This window comes from Nycticebus coucang, chromosome 17 (genome assembly GCF_027406575.1).
Source record: "Nycticebus coucang isolate mNycCou1 chromosome 17, mNycCou1.pri, whole genome shotgun sequence".
NCBI lineage: Eukaryota > Metazoa > Chordata > Mammalia > Primates > Lorisidae > Nycticebus > Nycticebus coucang.
In genome coordinates this window covers 76,772,220-76,785,216 of record NC_069796.1, presented here as the reverse complement: position 1 = coordinate 76,785,216, position 12,997 = coordinate 76,772,220, and the positions used below count along the sequence as shown (strand labels likewise).

The following is a 12,997-nucleotide window of genomic DNA, read 5'->3' as shown; positions in this document are numbered from 1 at the left end:
GCAAGGTCGTCATGTGTCTCAGGTGGGGTGGGGGCTGCTACTGAAGCTCGAGACTTGTGAACTCTGACTCTGGCTGCTGGCCAACTTTCTGATGGATGGAGGAGAGGGCACAGGACAAGTCTCAGCCTGATGCTGGGACGTGAGATAGAGAGGGTGCCAGCTGCTGACCCTGCCATCACAGCACATTGTCACCGATGGCATCATTAATCTGAACACCTCTTGATGGGCAGCTCCTCAAAGGTACAAACCGTTAATGAGGGAACGTGGGTGAGCTAGTGGCGGGGAGGGTCTCCACTCCTCCAAAGTTTGGGGCAGAGGGTGGCCTGGCTGTGACACCAGCACAGCAATCATAGCACATGTAACCAAGATGTTGGGAGAAGCAGGCACAAGCAGCAGGCCCACGAGTCCAGAGCCAGAGCCCTGGTGCCAGGTCTCCTGGGTTCAAATCCGGGCCATGTAACCTTGACCAGGCACATAATCTCCCATGCCCTGGTTTCCTCAGGGCTGCTTTGAGGACTAAATGAATTAACACACAGATAGGGCCAGGTAAGAACCCAAACAGTGACAGCCATAACACGAGGGCTGGTGTGACCCTTTCATGGAAACCAGAGAAGGCTCATTTCTTGGATGCCCTCCATGTACCTTTTACAGGGACACTTATATCCAGATGACAGTGGGTGCCAGCTGATGAGGTCATGCAAATATCCCACTGGTAAGGCAGGCAGGGACGGACACTGATACTTATCTAGCCCCATTGTATTAAGTCTTTTATATATTTTAATTTGTTCATATGAGGTCAATATTATTACCCTCGCTGTATAGATGAGGAAACTGAGGCTCAGAGATGCTAAACTGCCCAGTCATTCAACCCAGTGAGCATCATAGCCAGGATCCTTGACCACAGGTCTATCTGACCCCAAAGGAAAGTACCAGTTCACCCAGAGCCAGCTGGGGGCCCCAACAGAGCTCCCCTAAGGGGAGCAGATGGCGGTCTTGGACATGTTTGCCAAGAGGTGGGAGGGTGGGGTAGTGGGCTGTCTTCTGGGCTATCATCCTGGGCGCTGGGCTGACCTGAATAAATGTGGTTCCTTCCTGATTGCCAGCATGTTTGTGTCTGTTCATCCTCCACGGTCAGCCCCCCATGGGCCTTCCCTGGTCACTCTCCCTCAGGAGCCTCCTTCTCCACTCTCCTCCACAGCACCCCCTTCACAGCCGCTCCGCCGGTTCTGTTTCCGTGTTTCCCTGTGTGTTGTCTGGCAGCCCATCAGAGACCACGGGCCACCAAGGGCTCTGTGCTGAGCAAGAAGCCAGGCGTGCAGGAGACACCCAAGAGCACAGAAGGGTGGGCAAATTAGTCAAAGTTGGGGGGCAAGGAGAAAGGAAGCCAAGGAATACAAGGGTAGAGGGGGAAACAGACAATAACTACGGTGTGAGGAGGATGGGGTCAGGTAGTGTACCGGGTGGGAAGGGGAGGGAGGGCTTCCCTGGGGGATCTATGTCAACTGAGGCCTGTGGGTGAGCACAGTTCCCAGGGAGGATGAGGTGGGGACAGACAGAGGGTATGGGAGCTCCACAGAGCAGTGGCCCACCACCCATCCCACCAGCCTCCCCACCCCGCCTGTGACCTCTGCCCTTGGCCGCTGTGGTGCACCTGGATGCAGCTGCCAGAGTGAGCTTCCTGAAGCTATGCTGTCCAGCAGAACTGTCCACAATGCGGAAATGCCCTGTATCTGCACTGTCTCATGCAGTGGTTCCAGCTGTGATGTGGCTTTGAGCACTTGAAATGTGGCTATTTAGACAGAGTAACTGAAATGTACACTTCATTAAAATTAAATCAAATGAATTAGATAATCCAGCTCTAATGCATAAATCTGCTTAAAATATTGCTGCACATCACAACTACCACAAAATTCAAAACATGGGCAGTGTAAAGGTGCCGTGTGGTGCAAAGAGAGCCCTCAATGCATCCGGACTCTCAACACCTGAGCCTGGGCTGGCCTGAGACTCACTTAAGCCCACATGATGTGGCAGAATCCTTCCTGTTTTAGCTGAAGCCTTGAGAAGGTCTTGAAGCTTCTGCATTAGCACTTACCAGAACCCTGAAGCTATCACGTAAAACGTTCACTCTGCTTGAAAGACTAGAAGGCCCGGCATATGCCCCATCTAAAGGGGTGGTGAGCTGCTCCTTGGTGCCTGATTATTGGCATAGTGGGAACATGGGTCCACTGTGGCCAGAACCTCTGACTTTTAAAAGCCAGAAATCTGGAGGATTCCTGATTTTTTTCTTTTTTTCTTTTTAAGACAGGCTCTTGCTCTGTCTCCTCAGCTAGAGTGCAGTGGCATCATCATATCTCACAGCAACCTCTCTCCTGGGCTCAACTGATCTTCCTGCTTCAGCCTCTGAAGTAGCTGAGACTACAGGTGCCCACCACCACACCTGGCTGATTTTTCTATTTTTTGTAGAGATGCGGTCTCCCTCTTGCTCAGGCTGTCCCTGAACTCCTGGCCTCAAGTAATCCTCTCCACCTTAGCCTCTCAAAGTGCTAGGATTACAGGCATGTGTCTTCACACCCTGACCCCTGATCTTTCATTAAATAACAACGGCTCTGGTGTGTAACGTTACATAGGACAAACTTAACTTGTCTTGGATCTGTGTGTGGCTAGTTGAGGTTGCAATCTCCAGTTCAGGTGTCAGGGAATAAAAGAGGGGTGTTCTAAGCAGAGACTGCAGGGGGGGACACACTGCAGCCAGGTATGCTCAGTGGCCCAGTCTGCTGGGATGGAGAAGGGCAGCTGTGGGATATGGGGAAGTGTGTGAGCTCAGAAAAGACCCCTGACCTCTTTGGGCTTCAGCATCCTCGTCTGTAAAATGCATTGAGTGGCTCCCCTGTGGCAATGCTGAGTTGAGCTGAATGCTGATGTGTCAAGTAAGTTGTGCTGGCCCTCACTGGACTGCCCCTGCCCTCCCATATGCCCTGCACTCACGCCTGTGACTTTAGGAGCTGAAGCTCCTGGGTCTGGGACAAAACAACAGCAATACTCGAATGATCTTTTGGAGCTGATGAGGTGCTTTCAAACCTACCACACACATCTCACTCCTTGCCCTTTTTACTCCTCATCCCGGCACTTAGCACCTATGGTTACACTTAGTTTGCAGACTGACTGTCTCCCTCCACTGGGAGGGAAGTCCTACCAACTCAGGAACGTTATCCCAAGAGCCTGTTGCAACCCTGGAACATAGAGGGTTCTCATGCATCTTTTTAAGGAATAAATGTGTATTAACTCATTTCATTCTCACATAAACTATGTAAGTGGGTGGTATCATTGTTACCACCACATCCTCACCCTCACGTGGACAAGTGACCTGGTGGGCATTGCCTAGCCAAGAATGGATAGAGCTAGGACTGGAACCCAGGACTTGGGCTATAGATCCTAAGGCCTTCTTACCACCCACTGTCTCCCCTACTGGGAGAGAAAAGCAGCCCTTCCCCTGATCAACAGGCATCAGGGACTTAAAATCTCATAGAGCCTGGAATCCCCACCTGGATTCTCGGCAGAAGCTTCCAGTTGGCTGAACACTGGTCGTCACAACCTTAGGGCTCCACCGGGTCAAGTGGGCATACACCTCTACCAACCAGGTCCAGGGAAGGGGATGCAGGTGAGAGGGGCCCAGGCAGGGTCTCTGTACCTTGTTGATGCTGAACTGTCCTTCGAAGCGGCAGCCTGCCCCATTGTTCAGCGGGATCTTCATCGAGTTGTCAATGTGGCCCACCTCGTGCCTGCCCATCTCATCCTGAATGTCCAGCCCAACCACTGCAAGAGCCAAGGGGAGGCTATGGTCACAAATCCAGAGACACAGGAGATTGGGCCCAGCCTCTCCTCTGCAGAAGCCCTCATTTACCCACGCTCTAGACAGACCAGGCCTGGGGCCTTCTAGACACTCATGGTCTGGGATTCAGAGTCGACAGGGTACAGGGGATGACTCTGTTATATGTGAGGCTGAGGGGAGGGGGGGAGTAGAGATTCCAAGCCACACTGGTGGTCTGAATCCTGGCTCTGCTTTTTATCCTCCCTACAACCTTGGCTCAGGTACTTAACCTCTGGATGCCTCAATTTCTTTCTCTATAAAATGGGGCTGGTAATAACTGAGCCCTCCTTGCAGGATTATGAGGATCAACAGGCATAGAAAATGCTTAGAACAGGGTCTGATGCACAGTAAGTGGAAAGTGCATAATAAATGTTAGCACTTAATGTACCTGACAGTCCCTGGGTTCATGGGGTGAACACGCTCCAGCAGGCCTTGATGCATTCACCACTCACTCACTCGCACTTTCCTTTATCCCAGGACTATGCCCCCCAGGCCCTGTGGAATAGCACCAGGGTGCACCAAGGGAAAAGACAGACCCTGCTTTGCAGGAGGCTGTGTGCTTTTCTAAGTTCCTCAGTACACTAAATGGAAACCCTGGCCTTGACTCCAATGGGACCCTGTCACCTCATTATGACTCAGCTTCCCCATCTGTAAAATGGGTACACCAATGCCAACGGCATTCCCAGAGGTAGTCTAAGTGGCAAGCAGAGAGAGGATCCCTGTAAACTATGGAGAGTTTCCCAGGTAGGAGGAATAGAAAGGAGGCTACAATGCAGAGAAAAACAGCCGGAAGCAATTTTAAAGAGTACCATCCCATGTCCCTCAGTGGGGATAGGGAGGCAAGTGAGGGCCCACCTGCAGAAGGAAATATGGTACCTCCATGGTCTGTAGTACGGGGGAAACGCTGATGCTATAGCGTCACATTTAAAAGAAATATGAGGGGCGGTGCCTGTGGCTCAGTGGGTAGGGCGCTGGCCCCATACACCGAGGGTGGCGGGTTCGAACCCAGCCCTGGCCAAATTGCAACAAAAAAATAGCCGGGTGTTGTGGCAGGTGCCTGTAGTCTCAGCTACTCGGGAGGCTGAGGCAGGAGAATCGCCTAAGCCCAGGAGTTGGAGATTGCTGTGACGCCACAGCACTCTGCTGAGGGCGAGAAAGTGAGACTGTCTCAAAAAACCAAAATAAATAAAAAAAGAAAAGAAAAGAAACATGAGCAGGTCTCTGTTTGACTTAGCAGTTCCAACCCTGGGAACCAGTCCTACAGACACATACATGTGTGTCCAGATGCATGTGCAAGGCTGCTCTGGGCAAAGTTATTTGAAATCGTGACAACTGGGAACAACCCAACTGGCCATCACTGTGGGGTCAGCCAATGGTATGGCCTTCATCTGTGATACAGCAGGCACAAAGAATGGAGAAGAGGCTCCAGTGGGCAGTGCTGGGACCTCGGGCAGGTCACCTGACTGCTCTCTGTGCCTCAGTTTCTTCCTCTATTGCAGGCCTGTTTGTAAGGATTAAAGAAAACTGACACAGCACTTGCTACATGCTAGACTCTCTTCTAAGTGCCTTTTAGGTAAGAACACACCATCTGAACATCCCCGTGGGGAAGATAACATTAGCAGTGCCACTCTGCATTTGAGGAAACCAAGCCGCAGAGATCTCGCAGTTAAACAGCAGAGCTTGGACTGGAATCCACATGGTCTTGCTCTAGAGCCCACACCCTCCAGCCACTCTGTTGGGCATCACTACAGCCAAAGGACGTAGGCTAAGACCTGGCTTGGGACAGGAACTGAATAAATGGCAGCTGTTATTATTTTACTCGTATTATGAATAATGTAAGAACAGTTCCAAGATATTAGCTGAAAAAAAAAAAGAGAAACTCCAGAGGGTCCCATATTAGAGAGTCTCAATTATGTAAAAAGGGAAAAAAAAAACCCTCAAACATGATATATGTTTACAGACATGTAGGAGTGGGGAGAAGGGACTCCAGCCGCTAGCAGAGATGTTCTTTGGGGAAGATGACATGGTGGGTACAATGGGGGGGAATGTGGAGGGGCACTTTTAGTCTTTATTTTTACTTCTTTTATTTTTGATTTTTTTTTTTTTTTTTTTTGTAGAGACAGAGTCTCACTTTATGGCCCTCGGTAGAGTGCCTTGGCCTCACACAGCTCACAGCAACCTCCAACTCCTGGGTTTAAGTGATTCTCTTGCCTTAGCCTCCCAAGTAGCTGGGACTACAGGCGCCCACCACAACGCCCAGCTATTTTTTGGTTGCAATTTGGCCGGGGCTGGGCTTGAACCCATCACCCTTGGTATATAGTGCCGGCGCCCTACCAACTGAGCCACAGGCGCCGCCCTTTATTTTTACTTCTTAAATATATTTCTGTATTTTTTAATATGTTGTCCTTTTAAAAACAAAACAAAGTATTCCTGTATTAGCTATGTTTTAAAGAATATTACTTTTAAAAGTAGGATATGAGATCATACATGCAGCCTGATCTCAGCCATGGTCAGAAATGCACAGAAAGGAAGGCCAGCTGGACAGAATGATGTCAAAAAGTCAACCAACACTGTCATCGGGGAGTGGAATTATAGGCAATTTCTTCTATTTCTCTGGACTTTCCAGAGATACAATGCTGAGCATGCATTTTTTTCTATAATAAAAACTTAAATTTCTTTTTTTTTTTTTTTTTTTTTTTTGTAGAGACAGAGTCTCACTGTACCGCCCTCGGTAGAGTGCCGTGGCGTCACACGGCTCACAGCAACCTCCAGCTCTTGGGCTTACGCGATTCTCTTGCCTCAGCCTCCTGAGCAGCTGGGACTACAGGCGCCCGCCACAACGCCCGGCTATTTTTTTGTTGTTGCAGTTCGGCCGGGGCTGGGTTTGAACCCGCCACCCTCGGTATATGGGGCCGGCGCCCTACTCACTGAGCCACAGGCGCCGCCCAAATTTAAATTTCTTTTAAAGAAACACCAGGATGCTGGGCTCTGACTGCAGGTGGGGGGTGGGGTGTTCAAGTTACAACCCCGAAGATCCAGCAGGCTCAGTGAGATGTGAGGCAGCAAAGCCAGAGGCCTGATGTCACCTGGCCTCTCCTAGAACAACATCCTTTCCCGTCCCTGCCCCACTGGTCCTGTCCTCTGGCCTGATTAAGAATTTCCTTGCTTCACAGACACAATCAACTCCTAAATGAGAAGCTGCCAGATGAATTATTTTTCTAAGTGAAAGAGAAAACATAATAAAAAATAAAACCAACCTATTTCAATAGGTTCCCTGGCTTCGGGCCCATTGAGGATTCAAAATTGTGACGTAATTCTCACCCAAAGCCATTAACAGAGCTGAATCTATCCTTCTCTCTGGCTGGAGACGCACCCAGTGTTCTGCCCTCAGTTGTGCCCTTTGACAGAAGGCAACGGGTGGGAAAGGAAAGGCCTGCAACGAATTCCATGTCTGGCTGCACAGAGGGACAGCTAGAACCCCAGCCCAGGAGAAGACAAGCAGTCTACTTGCTAATAAGCCTAGGGACCATCTCCTTGGGTTCTCCCAACAATATCAGGACTGTATAGATATTACTAAGACCATTTTACAGATAAGGAAACTGAGGCTTGGCGGGGTCACCTTAGCCAAGGTCACAGTTTTAGTGAGCTAAGGAGCCAGGATTTGACTCTGAATTGCAATTTTCTTTTTTTTTGAGACAGAGTCTCACTATGTTGCCCTTGGTAGAGTGCTGTGGTGTCACAGCTCACAGCAACTCTTGTGCTTAAGCGATTCTCTTGCCTCAGCCTCCGAAGTAGTTGGGACTACAGGTCACAATATCCAGCTGTTTTTTTTGTTGTAGTTGTCATTGTTGTTTAGCAGACCTGGGCTGGGTGAGAACTTGCCAGCCCCAGAGTATGTGGCTGGCGCTCTACCCACTGAGCTGCGAGTGCCAAGCCTGAGTTGCGGTTTGAATGAATTTTGTTTTATACAAATAATTCACTCTCGGGTGGCGCCTGTGGCTCAAGGAGTAGGGCGCCGGTCCTATATGCCAGAGGTGGCAGGTTCAAACCTAGCCCTGGCCAAAAAAAAAAAAAAAAAAAAAACAAATAATTCACTCTCTTGGTTAAAACAAACAGGCTCAGTGCCCATAGCTCAGTGCATAGGGGACTGGCCACATGCACCAGGGCTGGTGGGTTCGAACCTGGCCCCAGCTCATCAACAAGGACAACAACAAAAAAGTAGCCAGGCCTTGTGGTGGGCGCCTATAGTCTCAGCTACCTGGGAGGCTGAGGCAAGAGAATCAGTTAGGCCCAAGAGTTTGAGGTTGCTGTGAGCTGTGACACCACAGCACTCTACCGAGGGCGACATAATGACACTCTGTCTCAAAACAAACAAACAAACAAATACCAAAGTAGATGTGAAGGAAAAAGGAAGAAGTTTCCTGTGACAGATGCTGCTGCTGGAGCCCTGTCCTGCTCCCTTTCACAGACGATGCTTCACCCCAGCTTCTGTTAAGTGCCGGCTGTTAATAGCTCAGAGCTGCACCCTTCTCCAAACGAATGCTCTTGCTTGACTGGAAGCCTCCTTGCCTTGAGATGCTTGGGAGGTTATGAGACCCACATCACCCTGCAGCCATTAGCCAGTGATATGGATAGTAACAGCCTGGTCCCATGAACTTGCCAGGGATGGGGGGGTGGGACAGATGCTACGGTGTCATTCACACCCCACAGCATCCTGTGAGATCAGAATGAGTTTGGGCTTGAGCTGAACACGTATCTTTGCTTATCTTCTTGCCCTGCCCTGAGTCCCTCACTCACTTCCTCCTCTTAATAAATCACTCGCATGAGAACCTCAGGCTCTGCTGCTAAGAAACACGCCTCACCTCCCTGCTGCAACATGGCTGCTCTCTAGTGGTAACCCCTGGGAGTAGTTTCTTGTGTTTTTTATGCCAGAAAGCCTCCAAGTGAATGCATATTCAATTACACTTATCTCAAAGAAAGAGTGGGGAGAGTCACGAGCTAAGTGATGATTGCAGATTGCCCCGTTCACTTGACTTGTCCTGGGGATTTCACCATTTCTGCACACAACAGATTAGCTCAAAGGTGGGGTCTTGCTGGAGGGAGGGCTATGGGGAATACTCACGTTCACAGTGCAGATTGGGTAGACTGATGTTCAGACTGACGTCAATCTTGCCCCCGCTGTCCTTGTCTGGGTCATCAACGTAGAGCTCATTCACACTGTGGGAGAAAGAACAGTGCAGAAACTTTCATTGAGAGGAGGGCACAGCTGCGGAAGACAGACAAAGGCCACTTCGCTTTGCGACCGCTGCTTAGATAACCCAGACTCCCGTCTGGGCAGACTGTGTGTGCTCAGGGTGGGGGGGACCAGGGCTCTTGTCTTGACTGCGCGATCCTCTCAGAAGGAAGGCATTTTCTATGCTCACCTCTGTGAACCCATCTGTTAAGCAGGGATGACAATGCCCACCACTAATTTGGTAGTTTGGGAAATGGGGGACGGCTCAGGGCCTGGCACCGTAGGCACACAGCACCTGATGCCTCCTCTCCTGCAACCCCCCTCCTAGCCAACTGGGAGGCTGGGTATTGCAGGTGCTCATCCTCACAAACCCTGGGGGGGTGAAGGGGGGCGGCAGAACCTGTTCTGAGAAAGGACCTGACAGCTGTGTTAGTTTCCGGTGGCTGCCCTAATAAATTATCACAAAATTGAGAGCTTAAGAAAAAACACAAGTTTATGTTATACTTTTGGAGGTCAGAAGTGTAAAATGGGTCTGCAGGGCTGTGTTCCTGGGGAGAATCCGTTTTCTTGCCTTTCTCGCCTTCTAGGGACTAGGCTCATGGCCACTTGCTCCACCTCTGACGTCCGGCCTCTCTCTTGTAAGAACTCTGTGATTTCATCTTGCCTGCCTGGTTAACTCACCATCGCTTCCCCATCACCAGATGCTTGATGTAACCACATTTGAAAAGTTCCTTTTGTAAAGTAACAGAGTCACAAGTTTCAGGGACAGGGATGGAGACATCTTTAGGAGCTAGAGGTCATTATTCTGTTCACCACAGTGGTCATAGTTAGAAGGCAGGTGGCTCTACAGATAGCCACATCACTTTGTTTTCAGGGACAGTGGCATAATACCAACATTTATTAGTGAGCAACATTTGTTCAACAAACACTTTTTTGAATACCTACTAACTGTCAGACACCAGAAACAGCGACAGACCAGACAGAGGCAGTCTCTGCCTTCATGGAGCTTACAGAGGCCAGAGCCAGACATTGCTCACCTTCTAAATCAATATGCTGCCACCAGCTAGGATTACTGCTTTGACAGAAAGCTGCAGGGGACCCGAGAGGGACTAAAGAGCGACAGACTCACTTCTCTGAGTAAGGTCTGGAGGATGAGTAGGCACGGTCCTGGCAGCAAGTGCAAAGCCTGGAGGCGGGGAGGGCGCGGCTCGTTTGGGGAAATGAATGAAGTGTGAGAGGAAAGGGAAGCATGGCCTGGGATGCAGCCAGAGTGGGGGCACCAGGCGGGGCTGAGCCAGCCGCACGGGCAGGCTTGCACTCTACTGGGTTCTGCCATGTGGTACAAAGACCAGGAGGGAGATGACAGCGCCTTGGGCGGCGTGTGGTGGGGAGGGGGGCGGGGGCTGCAGGACACAGCGCAGGGCAGGCAGGCTTACTGATGGACACACTTGAGATGCCGAGAGAGGCATGAGGGTGGGTTATTGTATTTCTTTCTGAGAGCCCCTGGCAGAGCAGGACTGGTGGGAGTGGGAGATACCAAGTGCCAGAGGCTGTGCTGAGCTTGAGGCGCCCTGGATTTCCCTGAGGGGCTGCGGGAGCCTGATTCCCAGGTAACTCCTCAAACCTAAAGGCCTGGCCCCGGGGCAGTGGTGGAGGTGACTGGGCTCTGGTTATTTTAAACATTTATTAGGTCCCTTGGGCCTGCCCCACAGGGTGTTAAGATAGAGGACTGCCCACATTAAACAACCAGACTCTGAGAGTTTTGTCAATGGCCAAATGTCTCAGGGAAAGAACGGTCAGACGGGGGCAAGGGGATTTTGTTTTTACTATAACCCCATCTTTGTGCCTGTAGTACTTGTGGTGATATAACTGGTGCTCGATAGGGAACAGTGGGCTCAGAAAAGACAGCTGGGGCTTGTGTCCGAGTGGGGGCCACAAGGATAGTCCCAGAGACATGAGCACAACAGATGAGGCTCATCCTTCAGACAGCTGGTCCCTGCCCGTTAAGCAGAGGGGGCCTACTATGTGCATTCACATTATCCCAGCTGCTCCTGTGAAGTATCCTGATCACCACTTTAAAACCGAACCAGGAAATAAAGGCTCAGAGAAGGTGTGTCCAACTCCAAGGTCACACAGCAGGAAGTGGCGGATCTAGAATCTCAACCCCTATCTACCTTCTACTGGCCCCCAAGCTTCCCACAGCTCTTGGTGTCTCCCCACCCTCTCCTTAGCATCCAGGGTCAAGGGAGAAAATGAGGGGGGCTTTGGCCCTGGGAGGGGAGACAGAGGCCAGTGCTTGGCCCAGCTCATAGTATTGGCCTATATTGGAGGACACCAAGAACAAATGAGCAGACAGGATCACAGAAGATTAGGTTAGAGCAGTACTTTTCAACGTTTTTTAATCTCACGACACACTTGAATCTGTGGCACACGTAAATTCTGTTGACCAAAAAACAGAGTAAAAACAAGAAGACACTTACTCTGCTTTGAACTTTACTCAAAATAATTTAATCAACGATCTTTAAAAATTTTCTTTCTTTTTTTATTAAATCATAGCTGTGTACATTGATATGATCATAACTCAAACGCATTAGCAAGAAAAGAACAAGGGATCCCATTGCAGGCTGGGCAAGGGATTTGAAGAGAAACTTCTGTGAAGAAGACAGGCGCGTGGCCTTCAGACATATGAAAAAATGCTCATCATCTTTAATCATCAGAGAAATGCAAATCAAAACTACTTTGAGATATCATCTAACTCCAGTGAGACTAGCCTATATCACAAAATCTTTAAAAATTTTCACGGCACGCCTAAGATCTCACAGCACACCAGTTGAAAATCACCGGGCCAGAGGAAGATCAGTTTCCCTACTGCCAAATGCAGCCTTCAGCACCCAATTTCTACCCCAGCCTTTATTCACAACTCTGGAGAGCTGCTGAGTAATGAAATTGCTGGATGATTAACAAAATGATCACCTAGGGAGAGCCTCCGGCTTCCCTTCTCAGCTGAGACTGAGTGAGACTCTTCCTTGAAGTTATTCACCTTTCCCACCTGGAGAGGCTGGACCTCTGAGGGACTGTGGGATGATGTCACTGCCGGTAATCCTCTGGCAGGTGACCTCAGTGAGAAGCAAGGTGAATCCCAGGTGTGGCGCCAAAATGAGCTCACCCACAAGGCTCCAAGAAGCCTTTCCCAGACGTGGAGCCCCGTCTTCCTCACCAGAAGAAACAGAAGCCAGGCTCCCCAGGGCTGAAGGGCCACCCAGAAGAGAGGGGCTGAGGTACCAGGCAGGGATGGAAAGCACACCAGCCTGCCGCACGCTGGCCAGTCTGGTTACATAAGCCAGAGCCGGCTGCTCCCAGGCTCCTTTCTGGAGGGCCCAGGCTGCAGGATAAACACGTTCAATCACCTGTGCCGCCTGATGAGGTCAACACAGCTGCCTTCCGTGTCCAAGGCAAATGTTCTAGGGCTGCTGGCTTCCTGCCACCTGGGCTAGTGCCTCAAGCCCGCTCACAGCCACTCCAGGCAGGGGCCTGCCAAGGCTAACTGACTTTACTGGCTGGGATTTTAACTGATTTTTTTTTTTTTTTTTTTTTTTTGGCCGGGGCTGGGTTTGAACCCGCCACCTCCGGCATATGGGACCGGCGCCCTACCCGCTGAGCCACAGGAGCCGCCCGATTTTAACTGATTTTAAAAGGCCAATCGGTTGTCAGCAATCAGTCCACCTGAAAAGGAAAATGAATGCTTTCTGTGGATTCACTGAAGTTTGAGGAGCTCTATTACCTAGCACGGGTGATGAGGAAGCAGTGGCAGACGGGCATGGGTTCACCTCTGGCTCGGCCATGTGGAGGCTGTGAGACCTGAGACATGTTGCCTCACCCCTCTGAGCCTGTTTCCT

At 50.4% G+C, this 12,997-nt stretch overlaps 1 protein-coding gene across 3 annotated transcripts in view; it reads right to left on the bottom strand.

Annotated features, from left to right (window-relative positions):
* Positions 1–12,997, bottom strand: part of ERGIC1 (endoplasmic reticulum-golgi intermediate compartment 1) — a 113,189-nt gene that overhangs the window by 36,296 nt on the left and 63,896 nt on the right. For all 3 annotated transcript variants that reach the window (XM_053565932.1, XM_053565933.1, XM_053565931.1), the window contains exons 4-5: positions 8,991–9,085; positions 3,689–3,813 (exon numbers count right to left, since the gene is read on the bottom strand). In XM_053565932.1, coding sequence (XP_053421907.1) covers positions 3,689–3,813; positions 8,991–9,085 — 220 coding nt within the window. The remainder of the gene's footprint in view (positions 1–3,688; positions 3,814–8,990; positions 9,086–12,997) is intronic.